Consider the following 20,024-nt stretch of genomic DNA (forward strand, 5'->3'; position numbering starts at 1 on the left):
GTGGTACTGTGGTACACGAACAAAAATATCAGCGAAACAAAATTAAATTTCCAGAATTTGTATGTGTATGTATGAATTTCACAAGGAATAACAGAATTTCAAGGCAGCCCCGGTGGCTCAGCAGTTTAGCGCCACCTTCAGCCCAGGGCGTGATCCTGGAGACCCGGGATAGAGTCCCACGTCAGGCTCCCTGCATGGAGCCTGCTTCTCCCTCTGCCTATGTCTTTGCCTCTCTCTCTGTCTCTCTCTCTCTCTAGTGTGTGTGTGTGTGTGTGTGTGTGTGTGTCTTTCATGAATAAATAAAATCTTTTAAAAAATAGCATAATTTCAAATTATTAATATGCATTTCAACAAATGACATAGAGACAACTGTAATTCATTGGAAATATTGTTAGACTCAAGGTCAACAAGAAAACAAAAACTACTCTAGATATTTCAAGCAGAAAGGGATTTAATAAAGAGAGTTATGTTTCAAATTTGTCAGGATGGCTTGAAAATAAAAATAGAGGTGTTGGTATCACCCAGAAGTCAGGAGTTGCAGGAAGCTGCCACCACCACCAGAGGCTACAGTGTCTGCTGCAGAGGGGTCTGTACTCATCTGCTGCCACCACAGTTGCTGCAGCCAAAAGAAAAACATTTGTCTTTCCACCTTTAGTTTCATGCAAGTGCCTGATGCTGGCAAAACGTAAAACTAGAAAACCACTGCAAGGGAGTCTGGGAAATGTTTAAAGCTTTCTAGGCCCTGTGATATGGGAGAATGTGGATAAGCAAAGGAGGTAGTTATTTCAGTAAGTGGTGCACTGAAAGTTATGCTTCTGGGGAAAAAAAGAAACAAAACTCAGTCCCTAATTCATACCTTTTACACATATAAATTTCAGAAAAAAGTAAAAGTTAAAAAGAAATAATGAAAGCATCTGAATTAGATAAAGAAGGATTACTTTCTACATTATGTTCCAATACACAAATTTTTGCAATAACTTTTATGATCCATGAAAAAAACAAAGACTGCTCCATTGCAGGATTAAGAATGGGGAGATGGGGTCAAGTTTTAATAGCATGGGGCATAAAAATAAGATACTAAGAACAAAGCCAGACTGTAACTAGGTGCTAATCACCCAGGCCAGTTTCCATCCCTTCCTGTGGAAGAGTGCCCTCTCCCAGTGACAGTATTTATTTACCAAGGAGCAAAAGTCTCCCTGAGCAATTCACTTAGCAGGAAGCTGGGTAAGAATCAGCACAGTGCATTAAATAGTTATTCATACATACAACAGAAATGAAACTGCAGAACAAAGTCTTGGTTTTCTCCTCACCTCCTTAGTTCCTGTTTTGGTGACTTTTGTTTTACATTTGTTATAGGTGGTGCTTTTTTGTGGCCTGACTTGAAATTTTAGGCAACATCTTAGAAATCTAGATCTAAGATCTTACAAATGCTTCTGACCACTGTCTGCCATGATGTACTTTGTAGAACACTATGTTGGGAGACATTAATAGAAATAACAAGAAAAAACATTCTTAGGCAAATAAGGTTAGAAATTGCTATACCTCCTCTTGGGGGGAAAAAACACGCAAAGTATATTATATTTCCATATTAAAGGCACTTCAGTGAAGAAAAGAGTTTAACTTTATTTAATATTATATGTTCCCCAAGTTTACTTTCTGTACAACACACACTTTTGGGACAATGTATGGTTAAAAAACAATATTCCACAATTTGTTGGGTTCTACTCTAGATCATCTTAAAAAAAAAAAAAAAAAAAGGAACAACACAAAGTCTCTAGAAGTTTGAAGATTGGTTGACGTTCTCTCCCAAGAGATGAGGAAGCTGGTCCTAATTTTCTTCTGTTAGCAGATTCTCTGATTTCAGCTGGGCATTCCTTGTGTTGTCCAAGTTCAGGTGTTGGTATTTTCTTTTAAAAAAGCCACACTAAAACATAAGAGGGGAAGTACCCTAAGATACCCACATATTTTAGAAAACCATTATATAGTTGTTGCCAAAATAGCTCCTATAATCCTCTGCTTTTCATGCCTCCTCTGAATCTCTCCCTGATAATTGGATCCTTCAAGATCTGTCTTAAATGCTGCCTTTCCACAAGCCTTTTTTGGTGCTCATTCTCCAGTCAGAAGCGAAAAATCACCTTCCTTTGAATCCCCAAAGCTCCTTAACGTTTTTAACTTAACAAATTCTGCAAAGTATTATAGTTTTAGCTGTAATGGATCTTATTTATGTAAAAGTATGCAACCTATTATGGATAGTATGGCCTCATACATCAAGAAACTCACAAAGAGGGACACCCGGGTAGCTCAGTGGTTGAGCATCTGCCTTTGGCTCAGGGCATGATCCTGGGGTCCTGGGATGGAGTCCCAACTCAGGCTCCCTGTAGACAGCCTGCTTCTCCCTCTGCCTATGTATCTGCCTCTCTCTCTCTCTCTCTCTCTGTGTCTCTCATGAATAAATAAATAAAATCTTAAAAAAAAAAAAAAAAAAAAACAGGAGAAGGAAAGCAAAGGATTTAAATAGGAGAATGATCATCACCTCCGTTTTAGGAAAATCTTTCTGTACTATTATTTCACAAGAGTAGAACTGACCTTGAATAGGATGACTGTGATCATAATCAAAGCCAAAAGGCCACCAAGAACGCTTCCAATGATGACAGGTAAATAATACTTCTCTTTCAGGAAGATGACAGTGATCTGGAACAAGACAAAGAGATCATCCAATATGTCTGCTAAAGCAGATGAGAAAACAATTCTACATGTTATTGTAAGGAGCAAAATATGAAAACTTGGCAACATTCTGTATATTGACCAAGGCCTGATGACAATAAAGAGGTAAGCTAAATGTCTCCTGATGCGGCATCTAAAATTATCTAATGAGACTTTCAGTTTCTGGTCCCACATGTAGAGTGCATGGTAAGCACCACCCTGTACTAACAAGTAAAAAGCTAAACAGACTGAAAAATCAACAACTCTTCTTGACTTCCTAAGAAGGAAGGACATTTGGCAAACTGCTGCCCCCAAGACTGGTGAGACAGATAGATAGATAAATACAGGGAGTAGAGGCTTCCCAGTGCTGGGGTAAGAAAACCTGATCTGTAACTGATGAATTACAAGCAGCTCAGTACTGACAACTTTCAAGAGTTAAAAACCCAAGGGAACCCAGTCATAAAGGAGCCCCCAACACTAGAATATTTTCCTCCAGGAAGCTTTACTAGGTTCCTACAGTAAATACTGGAAAAAATCCCTTTGTGCTTCTGGGAAGAGGAGAAGAAAAGGAACCATTCTGAAATAGCCAGAGCACTCTGTTTGGCCTACCCTCCAGGGAAACTAGTTAATGGAGCCTAACCTGCTAAGTAAGGTATTACCAGAGCCTAACTGAGCTGGGATAAGAGAAATACCTAGTTCAAGCCCACTCTAGATATATTGTCCCACCTAAGGGGGTTGAAAAACAAATGAGAAACACTTGTGAAGTTCACAGCCCAGAGGCATAGGATCACTAAGAGACTGAAACCTTATCATAGGATGGTAGAGCACTTCCCTTCCCCAAACCTCACCACATTAGTAAAGACCTATTTACAGCAGTTCCTTTTACCTAGTACATCATGTCCAGCTATCAGGAAAAAATTACCAGGAAAAAAAAATTATAAAACATACCAAAAGACAAAAAACACAATTTGAAGACACAAAACAAGCATCAGAACCAGAAATGGAAAGGACGTTTGAATTATCATACCTGGAATTTAAAACAACTATGATTAACATGGTAAGGGCTTTAATGGGTAAAGTAGACAGCATGCAAGAACAAAGACAAAGAATAGATAGGTAACGTAAGCAGAAAGATGAAAATCCCAGGAAAGAACCAAAAAGAAATGCTAGAGATTTAAAAAAAACAAAAAACAAAAAAAAAAAAACACCGCACTGTAACAGAAATGAAGAATGCCTTTGATGGGCTCATTAGTAGACTGGTCATGGCTAAAGAATCTCTGAGCTAGATATACCAAAAGAATCCTTGAATATAAGACTTCTGGTCCACAGTACACTATTAGAAAAGTTTTTGGGGAATCAAAGTTATACATGGATTTTTGACTATGTGGGGAGGTGGAACCCCTAAATCCTCATGTTCAAGAGTCAACAGTACTTATAGCATTCTTCTATTAGAAGCCATCCCAGCATTGTTGTCTAAAGGCTGTCTCAATTTCAAGAGCCTAAGCTCTCTTCTCACTAGCAGGACTCAGCTGGAAAGCTTAGAGGACACTGCTTCCCAAGTAAGACCCACTTATGGCCCTCCCAAGTTGTGTTCTGCATACAGACCATGGCCAGAGCTTCTCAAGAGTCAGGTGGGGCCAGAGGGCCACCAAGACTTCTCTGCCCAAAACACTGAGGTCTTTTCACACATGTGCTTAAGCACCAAGGTCAGAGGGCTTTGGAGATAATTTCTGTATAGATTGGAAAGCTGGACAAATTTACCTTTAAGGGTTTTTTGGGGTTTTTGTTTGTTTGTTTGTTTGTTTTTGAGAGATAGTGAGCAAGCACGCGAACATGGGGAGGAAGAGGGGAATCTCCAGGAAGAGGGAATCTCCACTCTGTGCTAAGCAGAGACTGTTGCAGGCTTGATCCCTTGACCCCAAGATCATGACCTAAGCTGAAACCAAGAGCTGGACGCTCAACCAACTGAGCCACCCAGGCACCCCTAAACAAATTTACCTTTAAGGTCTCTTCCAATTAAGTAATAAATGTCAGTTACTTCCTATAGTTGACCTTCCAGGCAACTATTTGATTCAATTATTTTGAATAGAAGTAAGTTCTGGGCCTTGAGAAAGGAGGGAGCAAAGCAACAGAGGAGGAGGAAACAACATGAAGAGAGCAGGTTTTTCTTCTATGGAAGAGTGAAGTAGAGGATTGCAGGGGGGAAGGACTTGAGAATCTGGGTTTAGGAAAATAATGTAAGGAAGTCTCAAGGTCACAGTGGTGTAATAGGACAGTTTCGAGTAGAAGAAACGCTATTCTTTCTCAAAGCCTCTTCCTTTTCCTCTTCTAAATCCACAGGCTGCAGAACTGCCCCCAAGCTACCCTAGTAAGGTGAAGAGAGCAGGAACCAGGATACTACTGCTTGTACTCAAATACTGATGGTGGCCTACCCAGCAATTATCCTCTCCTTGTAATTTTCATTCAGAAATCATGACTGGTCTAAGCTAATCATGACAGAGCTATTCCTCTTTGCCAGTGACTTGCATGAGATCTAGTTCTAACTGGAAAGATGTAAAGAGATAGCTGCTGGGAGTTTTTAGGAAAATTTCCCTCCCTAAAAGAAGGCACACTTAGAAAAAATCCTTTTGCTACCTATCTCTTGCTCCCTATTTGTATCCTGCCACATGATACAAACACAGCACTGGGAGAGATGGCATCTCTGTACTGGCCACAAGGGAAGGTGGCACCAACACATTGTAAGGCACAACATTCAGAGGAGCCAGGCTGTTGACCAGACAAACAACAGATGCCTTTATGGTATATTAGTGGGAGTTTCCCTTCATGCAGATGAAATGGATACACGGCTATTTATACTCAGGTTCATTCTACCTTAGTTGTTTATTGTCAGGAACAACTTAATACTTTGCATAGGGTATTGAATTTATTAAAGAAAGGAAAATCATTATGGGGAAATCTATGTACAGAAATAAAAACATCAATAACAAGGGGAAATAAATTATTTACAGATGTGTATATATAAGAAACTTAACTATAATACTCTTTGAGAAGAGGGAGCTGGGGGCATGGGAAAGGGGGTAATGAGGAACCATTTACTTTTCATTTGATATTTTTCTGTAAGGCTTGGATTTTCTTGCTCTTCTATTTTTTTTTTTTTTTAAATCTGGGCAGTGGGATATGGAGCACTTCTCTTTCCTCCATATAATTTTCTGTATTAGAAATACTTAAAAACAAAAGGAAACATTATATCTGACATGTCTGAAGAACTATTTCTCTCTTCTCCTCAAAGGAAACAGTGCACCTAATATTCAGCAATCTAGTCTCACTCTCAACATTCCCTCCAGTAATGATCATGCCTGATTAAAGAGCCCACAGATGTATTCTCTCTCAAGTCATTGCTGTTGGCAGGTGCAACTTTTTTTTTTTTATTATTATTTATTTATGATAGGCACACAGTGAGAGAAAGAGGCAGAGACACAGGCAGAGGGAGAAGCAGGCTCCATGCACCGGGAGCCCGACGTGGGATTCGATCCTGGGTCTCCAGGATCGCGCCCTGGGCCAAAGGCAGGCGCTAAACCACTGCGCCACCCAGGGATCCCGGCAGGTGCAACTTAAACACATCTAGGTTAAGTGTCAATGGGATCATTTAGCCCATAGATCACAGACATCAGTTTGACTTGTGGTCACGCTTTTTGGAAAAGAAATCCCAAGGGTTCTAATATTTAGTTTAAAATTTATAAATGAAGCTTTGCACAGTGGCAGTATCATGGCCAATGAGGTTTAACCGAGGCACGATTACTGCTAATTAAAATTTATAAATGAATTATACACTGAGTAACTGGAAAATACTATAAATACTGATACTATACACTAGGAAGACATTCAATGTATACAAAAAAAATTATTTCTCACTTGGCAAATTTTGAAAATACATTTTTTTAAAGACTTTATTTATTCATGAGAGAGAGACACACACACACACACACACACAGAGAAAGAGAGAGAAAGAGAGAGAGAGAGAGAGAGAGAGAGAGAGGCAGAGACACAAGCAGAGGGAGAAGCAGGCTCCATGCACGGAGCACGACCTGGGACTCGATCCCGGGGTTCCAGGATCACACCCTGGGCTGCAGGCGGCGCTAAACCACTGCGCCACCAGGCTACCCTGAAAATACATTTTCAAATCAAAGTATACATACCTGTTGATTTCAGCCTAGTTATTTCAGCTTAGGCCTCTTATTCAACTGCCATTTTAAAGATGGAAAACCTGAGGCAGAAGCTAATTAATTCAAGATCACCGAGGCAGCTGGTGGCAGACTCAAGCTCAGAGGCAATAGGACTGAAAAGAGAAGAGTGCCTGTATAGGGGCTCTAAGGCTAGGCACAGTTTCTCCAGGACACTGCCCAGAAAACCAGAATATAGCCAGGGATTACCTTAGTTCTGTGATTCTCTGCATTCAGCCCCTCATATAGAGTTTTGTTGAAAGATATTTCACCAAGGATCTGCAGTTCAGATACATCTCTCAGTAACTAGAAAATGGAGGGTAGATAAAATACATTTTAGACATGGGCTTATTGTTTTTGGACAGCATCATTTTCTTTAAACATGTTCTTTCTCCAGTATCCATTTGACAACCACAAAGTTACCAAAGCAAGAAACCTGCAGTCATTCCCAATTTCTTTTATTTTACACTTTACCTCTCACATCACAGCCCCACTCACCAGCCCCAAATCATTCTTGACGATTCTTTTTTTTCTTTCTCGCATCTGTCCCTTTTCTTCATCCCTCATTGCTACTTCTGCAGTTCAGATCTCATCATTCTCATGTGGGTCACTAAAACTTGATCCTAGTGCCCATTTTAGACTGAGTGATCAGGGAATGCCTCTCTAAGAAGGTAACATCTGAGCTAAATATAAGAAGCCACACACATGAAGATACAGGGGAAGAACAGCGTCATGCAGAAGGGACAGCAAGTACAAAGAGCCTGTGGCCAGGATAATACTGATAATAATAATAACAGAAAGGACAGAATAGCTGGAGTGTAAGAAGTGGGAAAGAGGAGAGCACTTGAAGATAAAGCGGAAGCGGCAGAGACAAGATCACGCAATGCCTTGCAGGCCATTGAAAAAGTATGTGTTTTCACTCTAGGTGTATTCAAATATCACTTTTCTTTTCAGAGGCATGGCACACTATTTACTTTAAAAATAGCTGTTATGTGAAGAAAAGATTTGCAAAGAGCATGGCAAGAACAAAGACAGGAGGAAAAGACTGCAGCAGCCTGGGGAAAAGGTGGTGGCCTGAACTACAACAGCAGCAGCGGAGATGGAGAGAAGTGAATGGGCTTGGAACACATTTTGGAGGTGGAATGACAGCGCTTGTTCCTGGAACAGATATGGGGATGCAGGAAAGGAAGGAGTCACAAATACTGCCTAAGGTAAGTAAGTACAGTAAGTTACCCTAGCGAATTACCCCGAGTAATTGAGTCAAGAACAGATTGGGGCAGGGCAGCCCCGGGTCGCTCGCGGTTTAGCGCCGCCTTCAGGCCAGGACGTGATCCTGGAGGCTCGGGATCGAGTCCCACGTCGGGCTCCCTGCATGGAGCCTGCTTCTCCCTCTGCCTGTGTCTCTGCCTTTCTCTCTCTCTCTCTCTCTCTGTCATGAATAAGTAAATAAATAAAAAATAAAATACCTGCCGAGATGGATTCAAGGTCAGCTCTGCAGCCACCGTTATGTCTTCTCTGTTTGAGGAGATGGTACAGTTCACTGAATGCCACTTTTCCACACGCTGAAAAGGAAAGTCTGGTTACAGGGAGCACAGTCCCTTTCTGGGTGGAAAAGCTGAAAGCTTAGCACTTGGCAGCCGGGGCCCGTTAAGGTCCCCCCGGAGAGAGGGCGTGCACGCCTCAGCGCCCGCCCTGGCTCCAGCAACCCGGACGGTCCGCAGCTCCCGGACTCGGAGGGCCGGCTGGGGGCGCCTGAGGCCGGCCCGCACCTCCTCCCTCCCGCAGCCTCCCAGGACGGCCGCGCTCACCTGGGCACGATCGCTCCCACACACGTCCTCCTGCCCCTGCCTGCACACAGTGTGGGCCTGAAACGAGAGCCAAGCCAAGCCGGGAGGAGGACGCAACGCTGCGAGCCCGCCAGCCGCGCTCCCCCAACGCCGCGAGCCGTCGTGACGCGCAGGCGCCAGGCCGGACGCTAGGACCCGGCAGCCGCGCCGGCCCGCCCGTCGGCCTTAAGGAAGTCTCGCGGTGTTTGCATTTGAACCTCGGGCGGGTACCGACCATGGCGGCCTCGGCGCCGCTACCCGGGAACCGGCTCTTCCGAACGTACGGGAACGTGGGCGGCGGGAGGCCGCGGCGGGGGCCGGACCGGGCAGCGGCGCAGTGGTTCCCGCCGCAGGACCGGAAGCGTTTTTTCAGCAGCAGCAGCAGCAGCGACGCCAGCAGCGGCGGCCCCTCGGGGTCTGTAGCTTCCGACGATCCCGACGACCCTGACTTCCTCGGCCTTCCGGCGGGTCGGCGGCGGCGGCGCCCGGGCGGCAGAGCCTCCAGGGACCGGCCGAGTCTGATCGCGACCCCCCGACGCCTCAGGCTGCGAGCCCGGCCCCCGCAGAAGTGCAGCACCCCCTGCGGCCCGCTCGGCCCGCCGCCCTTCCCGAGCGACGACCCAGGCCGCCCCAGCCCGGACCTCAGTGCGTGCGGCCAGCCCGGCGACGGCGGCGAGCTGGGCACCAGTGCCTCCCTTTTCAGCAGTCCGGTCTCTCCCGGCCCCGGCCCCCCGGCCCCGGGAGACAGTGTCCTCTGCACCGGACCCTCCGCCTCCTTGGATGTGGCCTCTGAAGTCCCGGGCGGCTTGCACCTCCCAGCAGCTTCCCTGGACACACCACCCCTCCACGGCTTCCAGGAGGCAGCAGGAGGAGGCAGGTTCACCAGGTTGGCCCACCAAGCCCGTGCGAGCCTCAGGTCAGCTCTCTTTAATATTATGGACTGTGGAAACTCTGAAGATTCTGAGTTTGGAGCAGATGGGAGGAATATGAGGGGGTCTTGCTGTGAAAAGGAGCAGACAAGGGGGAGTCTGGAGAGGCCAGGTTTATCACACATGGGTAAGAAGAGGGCCACAGGCCACGACTCCTGTCAGGAGGTGAGGTCTCCAGGGGCTGCCCAGATGGACTGTGAGGAGGCTGACGGTTTCGGGAGCTGTATTGTATCTGGAGAAACCAACAGGCCTGAGAGAACCAGGCCTAGGCGAAAAAGGAAACTTGAGGAAACAGTAGAAACCTCCCTTATCCATTGCCACCAGTTTAAGAGCCAAAAGATGGAAAAAGACTCATTCCTCACACAGGACCTGACTCACTTACAAAACTCATGCTCTTGGACCAAAGCCAGGGCTTCCTTCAGTCTCCACAAGAAGAAGATGGTGACTGCTGTGTCAGAAGTATGCAGCAGCCACACCATTGCCAGTTCTCTCTCTGGGTCCCTCATATCTGAATGTTTAAGCCCTCCTGTTATGATCAGAACAAATAGTGCTCTATCTCCTTGGCACTGCTCTTCCATGTACTTGCTAACCCCCTTAAAGACACTACACGTCACAGACAAAAAAGCATCTGACGCTGCAAAGGTTTATGGAGAGTGCAGTCAGGAAGGTCCTGTCCCCTTTAGCTATTGCCTTTCCACAGAAAAACTTGAGTGCTGTCAGAAGATTGGGGAAGGGGTGTTTGGTGAAGTGTTTCAAACAATTGTTAACCACACACCTGTTGCCCTAAAAATCATTGCTATTGAAGGACCAGATCTAGTCAATGGAGCCCATCAGAAAACTTTTGAGGAAATTCTGCCAGAGATCATCATCTCCAAAGAGTTGAGCCTCTTGTCTGATGAGGTATACAACCGTACAGAAGGCTTTATTGGTTTGAACTCCGTGCACTGTGTTCAAGGATCTTACCCTCCCTTGCTCCTCAGAGCCTGGGACCATTATAACTCAACTAAAGGGTCTGCAAATGACCGGCCTGACTTTTTTGAGGAGAACCAACTCTTCATTGTACTGGAATTTGAGTTTGGAGGGACTGAGTTAGAGCAAATGAGAACAAAGTTGTCCTCCATGGCTACTGCAAAGAGCATTCTACACCAGATCACTGCATCCCTCGCAGTGGCAGAGGCATCACTGCACTTTGAGCACCGAGACTTACATTGGGGGAACGTGCTCTTAAAGAAAACCAGCGTCAAAGAGCTCCGCTACACCCTCAATGGGAAGACAAGCACCATCCCCACCCATGGACTGCAAGTCAATATCATTGACTACACCCTGTCACGGTTGGAGCGGGATGGAATTGTGGTGTTCTGCGACATTTCCATGGATGAGGACCTATTTACAGGTGAAGGTGACTACCAGTTTGAGATCTACAGGCTAATGAGGAAGGAGAACAACAACTGCTGGGGTGAATATCATCCTTATAATAATGTGCTCTGGCTCCATTACCTCACAGATAAGATTCTGAAACAGATGACCTTCAAGATTAAATGTAACACCCCTGCCATGAAACAAATGAAGAGAAAGATCCAGCATTTCTATAGGACAATGCTGAACTTCAGCTCTGCCACTGACTTGCTTTACCAACACAGTCTCTTCAAGTAAGCTGGAGGTGCCCTACTGCCCAGACAGAGGGTACCGGTTTTAAAACCTCCGATGCTATTATTTTCAGTCTCCATTCCCAGAGCAAAGTGGAATTCCCATTCTGAATGTTTCTGGGAATTAACAAATGTTCTTTAAAAATAAACTATGCATGGGAACAAATAATTACAATTTATAAGCCTTCTTTTTGTCAACTGAGTCCATTCTATAAATGCCTCTCTATATATTCATTTTTTTACCTTGACATTTCATGTATCCTGAGCAAAAAGAAAAACAAAAAATTCAGGAAAGCCAAAGGCCTCAACTTTCATAGTGATCAGAACCTGTTGCTGTAGGTATCATAAGGGAAACATACTACAGATGGAGAGTCAGCTGAGGGCGAAGAGGCTATAGCAAACCAGAGACAGAGACAGACTGGAGGGAGGAAAGGAAGATGGTAAATTTATAGGGAGAAGTTCAAGAAATAGCTCCTGTTTATCAAGCTTATTTGCCAATCACAAAGAGAAGCAAAATTTATCAGTTTTTCAAAGGGCAAATGAATGTCTCCATGGGTATTAAGAAGGTTTGAATTTTTGCTAATTTTTCATCGAGGGAAGGAAAATAAGTGTTGCTTTAAGAGCTGAATGGTTGATATTTCTTGTGAAGATGATTTTGGCAATTTACTCCTAATGTGTTCCCAGGTTAACTAGACTTGGTTTTACTCCTTTTCTAGAACTCTGGTTTTATACCTTTGAGAATCCACAGTCACTCTGGAAAGATGTGATCATGATAAAGAAATATCCCCGAGTACCTGAATTTTTGTAAGGTTTCTCACTCTTATGAACTGATGACCTTGTAATGTGATTGGAATGCAAATGTGCAGCTTGAATTCAGCTCCAAAGAGATTTTCCCCATGTATCTACAAAATAAAATCAGAGAGTGGGAATTCAGGTGTTGTTTTGCCAACTGTAACTTTGCAATAATAAGCATTAAATACTTACGCTGAAGAGGAATTCTTTATAGACAGAAAGCCCCTGGCTTGTGTTGATGTACATCACTGAAGGTCTGCAAATGAGAGGGTATTTGTTAGGCCTCAAGGGCCCCCTTCTTTCAAGTGAGCCTGAATGCTACCACCTGGGTACACTAGGACAGAGGGCTCTAGGTCCTTAAGAAGAGTCAAGGCTGAGTATCAAAATGTAAAGTGGTGATAGGGCAGTGTGGGTCAGATGGAATACTTGGATTCTGTGCCTTTGGACTGGTTCTGTGTCTGGTTAGTAGTCTTCGGCAGCCTTTTCTCCTCCCTACTCAATCCCACAGCTCCTCTTGTCCGCTTGTTAGCATTATGTCAGTGATCTTTAGTATTGAGACCAGTTAGCCCTGCTCCTCCTTTGATCACTACCCAGAGGATTTCTAAGGACCCAACTGTTAGTGCCCCAGCAATCAGGAGCAGCCCAGGTTTTAAACAGGCTCCCATCAGCGCTAGGAATGTCCACATCCACCCTGACCACCTGAAGCTACAGATGTCAGCCCCTTGGAAGTACTTACTTGGGCAGAACTGCAATGAAGGCATGCTTGAATTGAAGGCTGATCTCTCTGACCAAAGACCTTCTTTCATTGAAACTAGGAAATAAGAGTGTCAGTTGACAGCATACCCACTTTGTATATAGCTGTTTATATACCTTGGCTTCTCAGGGTCAATGAGGGTCAGATAAGATGCTTGAAGATAAGTAATTAGAGTGCAGAAGATTTGCTAGAAGACCATACTTGGAGAAACACTGATTTTAAAAGGGTTTCTCAATCTTGAACAAGAATGACATTTTGGACCAGATAATATTTTGTGAGAGGCGGCCTTATACTGTACGATGTTTAGGAGCATTGCTGGCCTCTAGCCACTAGATACCAGAAGCCCTCATCCCACAAGTTGCAACCAAAAGTGTTTTCAGGCATTGCCCTCCAAGGGGCAGAGTCATCCCCATTTGAGAATCCTTCACCATTATACCCTACCCCCAATACACAGAAGCTTTGCAGATGAAAGAGCTTCTCCAGAGTTAAATGAACCAGATTTAGAACTTATGTTCAATTCTCATTTACCAGATCATACTGTAGTTTTGTTCTGTGTGTCAATAAAAGAACATTTTAAATATCTCTGAAAACAAGAAGGGAAAGCCAAGTCACTGCAGCAGCAGATTCTTTCTGTGGGTTCACTAAGGCCCTTCTTCCTGGGCAGCGATGGAGCTCTTGGAGCTATGGAGTTCTTACACATGCATGTGGAAGGGAGACTTCTTCCAGAGCCACAGCCTGGGCCTGCTGTGACACAGGCACTACTTACTTGGAGACAGCCACAGTGATGTTAGCTGTCCTCTCTGGAAAACCATTCTCCTCTAGCTGCCAAACTACTGAAAAGTTTCCCTATGAAAAAAAAAAAAAAAAGAGAAAGAAAAGGTCATTTGATTCTTCTCTATGCCACTCACAATTTAAAGTGCTTCCTACTAACTAAACAGACCTGGGAAACAATTCATAGGCCTCACATTTTTGTAGCACAGCATGAGCCTCACTATTATTCCACATGAGCCTCACAATGTCATTACAGAGTAAGCAGGGCAGACAGCATTATTCCCCTATTACAGTTGAGGAAACCACTTCAGAGCTTTACCACAGCACAGAGGTCATCAATGGCAGATGGGGGACTCACCTCAACTAGTAACTTTGGGCCTGCTGCTCCTCCTATACTACTCCCAGCTTCACACTGCTATATGGGGGTGAGCCAACAGTTTATGGCTATATCCCCGACCCCACCACTCCCTACTTTGAGAGCAAATTTGGCAGCTCTAAGCTCTGCTATGGATTTATTATGGTAAAGAGAAATGTGGAGACCACAACTAAGATTCAGTTGAGATGTAGGAGACACCACCTCCAAGTTAGCAAGAGTCAGCTAACCAAAACACTCACAGATGACCTCCTGAGAATAGGGTGACCAATCTTGCAGTTCATGACCAGCACAGAAGCATTGGGCTTAGGATCATCACACTGAATGTCTGGAGAAGGAGGCTGTTAACACAAAGAAGACACTGTTCTTAAAGAGCAAGAAAGGGAGCAGTTTCCTCACACCAATTCAACAAACATTGACTGATTTTCTACATGCCAGACATCTGCCAGGAGCTTTGGGATGCAAATCAGACTTGGTCTCTGTCTTCCTCCCAAGCTGGGCAGGAAGAATCAGTAGTAGATGGTTGAGGAACTTTTAAATACAAGGCCTAAGGAGTGGTTCTGTGAAAGGTACAAGGAAAAACAATATTGAAAGAGGTGAAATCCAACAAGGAGGCATCTGTAAAGTCTTCATGGGGAAGGAGACATTTGACTGTACCAATGCAAACTTAACATACTGAGATGGGCTGGAAGGCAAGCATGAGCCCAACACTGCCACATAGCCTTTCTCAACCAGGGCTCCTCTCCTGGTCCACTGACTATGGAAAGGTGAATTCAGTGACAATTTTTTTAATTCTCCCAAGGGTAGCACAGCACTAGTTCCACTATAGAAGCCTATAATTTCATTATTTTCATATAATGAATTCTTGTTCTGTCCCTAGCCTAAGACCCTAGGGACAAACCTAGCTTGAAAAAGCCAGGCTGGGATGCCTGAGTGGCTCAGCGGTTAGGTGTCAGCCTTCAATTCAGGGCGTGTTCCCGGTCTGGGGTTTGAGTCCCGCATCAGGCTCCCGCGAGGAGCCTGCTTTTCCCTCTGCCTATGTCCCTGCCTCTCTCTCTGTGTGTGCCTCTCCTGAATAAATAAAAATAAAATCTTAAAAAAAAAAAGAAAGAAAGAAAGAAAGAAAAGGCCAGATTTACTGACTCCTTACAATGAGGAAAACTGCACTGTGGTATGTATCACCAAACAAAAGCAAAGACAATTATTAAAGGATTCTGGGGAAGGTGGAGTTCAGGCGATAGAGAAGTAAAGCAGAGGGATCCCTGGGTGGCTCAGTGGGATTTAGCGCCTGCCTTTGGCCCAGGGCGTGATCCTGGAGTCCCGGGATCAAGTCCCACGTCGGGTTCCCTGCTTGGAGCCTGCTTCTCCCTCTGCCTGTGTCTCTGCATCTCTGTGTGTGTGTGTGTCTCTCATGAATAAATAAATAGAATCTTTATTTTTTTAAAGATTTATTTATTTATTTATTTATGATAGACATAGAGAGAGAGAAGAGAGGCAGAGACACAGGCAGAGGGAGAAGCAGGCTCCATGCCGGGAGCCCAACGTGGGACTCAATCCTGGGACTCCAGGATCACGCCCTGGGGCAAAGGCAGGCGCTAAACCGCTGAGCCACCCAGGGATTCCCCTGAATAAGATCTTTAAAAAAAGAAAAGTAAAGCAGAGTTTTGATGGGCTCAAAGTAAAGCAAGGTTTTGTGTGTAAAAGGGTCAATCAGCATCAGGTCTGGACCCAGGGATTCATTTCACTGGGAAACTCTTAGGGTGGATTTGTAAAGTTGTGTCCAGAAGTGTGTTATCTGAAGATCTGCACCTCAGATGGAAAACGAGACTACTTCTCTTCCAAGTGACTTAATATTCTCCAGTCAAGTGAGATAGTTTCATAATTACAGACAGAACTTCAAGCAGCAGAGTTTTCTGATTGCCTATGATTTTAGAGACTATTTCTCAGTGTTAACAATACTTCACAGCTGTAGGATGCCCTTGGGAGAAACACTGTTTCCTGTTATCTTGCAGCTGGCTTTGGGTCTGTGACCCCAGGCTAATGAGTAGCAGGGCAGACTACTTTCCCAGTGCAGGCTCTTGTTTTAGAAATTCTTTCCATCTCAGAACCCTGGTTAAGAAAGGGTGCAGGCAAGAAGCAGTGACGGCAGAACAGCAGCACTGAAGATTCTGTAGGCAGAGAATAGTGTGACTGGGCTCACAGCACAGCATGCAGTTGGATTGGAGGGGATTCATCTCATCAATAATCATTTATTGGATGGACCAGGATGAGACTGGAAGCAGAGAGACCAGTTAGGAGGTTGCCATAAAAAAAAAAAAAAAAAAAAAAAAAAAAAGCAGGTGGGAAGCCCGGGTGGCTCAGTGGTTTGGTGCTGCCTTCAGCCCAGGGTGTGATCCTGCAGTCTCGGGATTGAGACCCACATCGGGCTCCCTGCATGGAGCCTACTTCTCCTCTGCCTCTGCCTCTGTGTGTGTGTGTGTGTGTCTCTTATGAATAAATAAATAAAATCTTAAAAAAAAAAAAAGAAGGTATACAGGGGGGAAAGCCATGAGTGGCATGTTTCCAAAACTGCCATCATAGTTACCTTGTGTATCCTCTTAAACTGTAGGTTTCTGGGGTAACTCAAATCCATGCTCGTCATGTAGGAATCTTCCCCAGAGTTAGTTAGGTTAATGTTCATAGTCAGCTCCTTTGTGAGACCCACCACCAATTCCTGCCTGCACAGTGTAGGCAAATAGATACATGTTACCAGTTTATTTAATCTGTAAAAACTTCAATACAGTACAATAGCACATTCTTAACTAACTCCTTAAATTGCCTAAAGGATACATTTAGCCTAGATTTTCTTCCCCTCAACATAAGTAAATGCCTGGACTGCCACACCCACCTCAGTTGCTGTATGAGATGATAATGGCTACCATTTATTTGGTGCTTACTATATGGTAGGGACTGTGCTAAATGAAATCCTTCACATCCTCAATTAATCCTCATAATAATCCTATAAAATAGTATGGTTACTCTCCTTTTCATAGAAAAGCAAACAGAAGCCAAGAGAGTCTAACTCATTTGCCTAAGGTCTAGCAATCCCAAAAGAGGGTTGGGAAAATTATATTTAAATCCTCTTTCTACTTCCAATTCAGTGCAACCCTAGGCAAGACACTTCATGAAACACAAATTCATACATTTTGCATATACTTATGGAGTACTTTCTCTGTGCCAGATACTTCTGCTCAATACTGAAGATTAGTGGTGCATGAGACAGGTACGGCCCCTACCCCTTTCTTGGCCTCAGCTCTCCCATCCACAAAATCATTCAGGCCCTTCCAATTTAAAGATTAGTTTAAAACAATCTATTCAGACTGGAGAAGAGAAGACTTGGAGGGTTTGTGAGAGCTTCCTTCAGTCCACAGAGGTGCTGTGGGGCCCCAGAGGATAATACTACTGTCCACAATTGAGCTTTACAGAAAAACATTAACAATACAAAGAAAATCTCCTAGCGGGCAGCCCCGGTGGCTGGGTGGTTTAGTGCCGCTTTCAGCCCAGGGCAGGATCCTGGAGACACAGGATCAAGTCCCGCGTCAGGCTCCCTGCGTGGAGCTTGCTTCTCCCTCTGCCTGTGTCTCTGCCTCTCTCTCTTTCTCCCCTCTGTGTGTTCTAGTGAATAAATAAATAAAATATTAAAAAAAAAAAAGAAAGAAAAGAAAATCTCCTAGCCATCTGAACTGTTCAAAAACAGAATATGAAGCTCTGGGAAGCAATGTGACATGTGTTTTGTTGTTATATTGTTTTTGTTTTATCACAGCTGAGAAAAAGATAGAGGAGGAGGGGGTCGGGGACAGAGACAGCTGGAGCCTGCAGTGGAAATCCTGGGTAAGACAGTAGTGGTGGGGATACAGAGAAGGGACTGAAGCCAAATATGGTAACAAGAGCAACAGAGAGAGGGGTCAAGGATGAAGGCTGAATTTTCATCTCAGATGACCAAGTGGTGCTATTCATGAGAGAGAACACTGGAAGAAGACCAGAGGGTGGCAGTCGACCAGACAAGTTCAGTCAAGGATGTAATGAGAAGTACCTATGGCATAACAAGGTAGAGATGTTGAAACATCAATTGGATATACTGTTCTAGAGCCCAGGAGAGAGATCTGAGAGCCACTGGAATATTTCACAGGGATTCTTAACCTAAGGGCCATGGACAGTTTCAGAGGGCCCCAAATACAAACACATATTCACATATGATCTTCTAGGGAGAAGGGTCTGTAGTTTTCCTTAGATTCTTTAGGAGTCTATATCCACAAAAAAGGTGGAAAACACTGAAATATTTAGATGCTAAAGACTAGACTCAATACTTTGGAAAAAGAAAAGACTGCTTTCTATTTACACTAGGGGGCAATGGAGGGCCAGTTGTGTGTGTTCTATATATCACAAGGAGTTGGCTGGGAAGGAAGTTCTTGGCTGTAATTAATTCCTGTTGGAAACAGCTGCATCTGTTTATTAGGCTGGATTCCAAAGCACTCAAAAATCTTCAATTGGATTCTTAGTAATTGAGATGAGCTAGGCCATCCAAAGTCCTACAAATGTCTATGAAAAGGCTTATCAGGACTCAGGCAACAGTGTTCTTGCCCACAGAGGCCAACTCTGGCCACCATGTTACGTATATAACACTAGTAGCTGGGGAGGGCATTTTAAGACCATCTCATGTCCAAAGCCAAACTCCTTATGTCTTCCTCTCTACCCTGCCTTCCAAAATCATCCTTCTAAAGGCATCCTCAATTCAGTTCTTGGCAGTGCCATTGTTCTGGAGTTCAATGTGATCCAACAGAACTTTTACAGTAATGAAAATAGTCTATATCTGTGCTATATGTGAGTGTTGAGTACTTGAATGTGCTTAGATCAACTGAGGAACTAAATTTTTAATTTACTTAATTTTAATTAAATAGCCAAATGTGACTAGTAGCTACTGTACTGGGCAGCAAAATTCTAGATGCTCAGGATGAAATGATGGAAGCCACCTTAGACCCTTCTCTTTCACTCCCCACATCTAATCAGTCATCAAATCCTGTGGGCTCTAATTTCAAAATAGAACTACCTTCAACTGCTACCACTGTGGCCCAAGTCATCATCACTTCTCACCTGAGTTATTATAATAGGTCCTTACTATCTCCCTGCTTACATCTTTGCTCTTGCAGTCTACAACACAGCAGCAAGAACAAGCCTGTTAAAATGCAAGATCCTGTCATTCCTCTAGCTTCCTAGTTCACAGTAAAAGCCCTGAAGCAGGGCCTCAGAAGCCCCGAATAACTGTTCTTCCTGCCCTGACATTACCTCTCCCCCTTCCTTATTCTATTGCAACCACACTGGTATCCTGGCCGTCCCTCCACCTCCAACTATGCTCCCAGATCAGGGCATTTGCAGTTGCTCCTCCTGCAGACACTCATATAGTTCATTCCTCAACCTCTTCCTTTGTGCACCAAAACACCACCTCAGTGAGCCCTTTATTGACCATTCGAAAACTGCAACCCACCCCTACCCAGCACTTTCTCCCACCTTCCCTGCCTTTTCTTCATAATACATCTCATCAACATAAAATTTACCTATTATCTTCTCCTCCTAAAATACCAAATGGCAAGAATTTTAGTCTGTATTGTTTGCTGATGTATCTCCAGCATCCAGTATAGAGTGCTTGGCACAGAGGAGATGCTCCATAAATATTTAATGAATTACTTAGGTAATTTGGTTAAGAGGTGAGCCAAGGAAGAGGCTACTCTAACTGAGGTAGTCCTAGGAGCAAGAAACACTGCATTATGAAAACAGAATTATCCAGAGTGTCAAGAAACCTGGGTTTAAGTCCACCAAATTACCACTGTGACCCCACAGTCCCTCAACTATTGGGTCTGTTCCCTAATCTATAGAACAGGAATACAAATCTCTTGCCTCCCTCATGGTGTGGCTGAGGACCCAATGAGAAAATAAATGCAAAGCCCTTTGTGGGCCACAAGGAAAAGTCAATTGT

The 20,024-nt window shown here is 44.1% G+C and overlaps 2 protein-coding genes and 1 non-coding gene across 5 annotated transcripts in view; 2 read left to right on the forward strand and 1 right to left on the reverse strand.

Annotated features, from left to right (window-relative positions):
• Nucleotides 1–433: 433 nt before the first annotated feature.
• The window catches only part of ITGAE (integrin subunit alpha E), a 64,976-nt gene continuing 45,385 nt past the window's right edge, over nt 434–20,024 (reverse strand). The window contains exons 21-31 of one of the 3 annotated variants that reach the window (XM_038548564.1): nt 16,599–16,731; nt 14,257–14,355; nt 13,637–13,716; nt 12,853–12,927; nt 12,309–12,372; nt 12,119–12,226; nt 8,732–8,788; nt 8,390–8,485; nt 7,134–7,229; nt 2,587–2,691; nt 434–616 (exon numbers count right to left, since the gene is read on the reverse strand). In XM_038548564.1, coding sequence (XP_038404492.1) covers nt 518–616; nt 2,587–2,691; nt 7,134–7,229; nt 8,390–8,485; nt 8,732–8,788; nt 12,119–12,226; nt 12,309–12,372; nt 12,853–12,927; nt 13,637–13,716; nt 14,257–14,355; nt 16,599–16,731 — 1,012 coding nt within the window. In that variant the 3' untranslated portion in view covers nt 434–517. Of the gene's footprint in view, nt 617–1,603; nt 1,925–2,586; nt 2,692–7,133; nt 7,230–8,389; nt 8,486–8,731; nt 8,789–12,118; nt 12,227–12,308; nt 12,373–12,852; nt 12,928–13,636; nt 13,717–14,256; nt 14,356–16,598; nt 16,732–20,024 lie in introns of those variants that run through there. The other 2 variants (XM_038548565.1, XM_038548566.1) reach the window with 2 other exon arrangements.
• LOC119873532 lies at nt 6,448–6,594 on the forward strand. Its single transcript, XR_005365116.1, has one exon. It is a non-coding gene; the product is annotated as a U4 spliceosomal RNA (small nuclear RNA).
• Nucleotides 8,968–13,766, forward strand: HASPIN (histone H3 associated protein kinase). Its single transcript, XM_038548567.1, has one exon. It carries the CDS (start codon nt 8,986–8,988, stop codon nt 11,329–11,331), a length of 2,346 nt encoding a protein of 781 aa, XP_038404495.1. The 5' UTR covers nt 8,968–8,985; the 3' UTR covers nt 11,332–13,766.

Source organism: Canis lupus, chromosome 9, assembly GCF_011100685.1.
Source record: "Canis lupus familiaris isolate Mischka breed German Shepherd chromosome 9, alternate assembly UU_Cfam_GSD_1.0, whole genome shotgun sequence".
NCBI classification, from domain to species: Eukaryota; Metazoa; Chordata; class Mammalia; order Carnivora; family Canidae; genus Canis; species Canis lupus.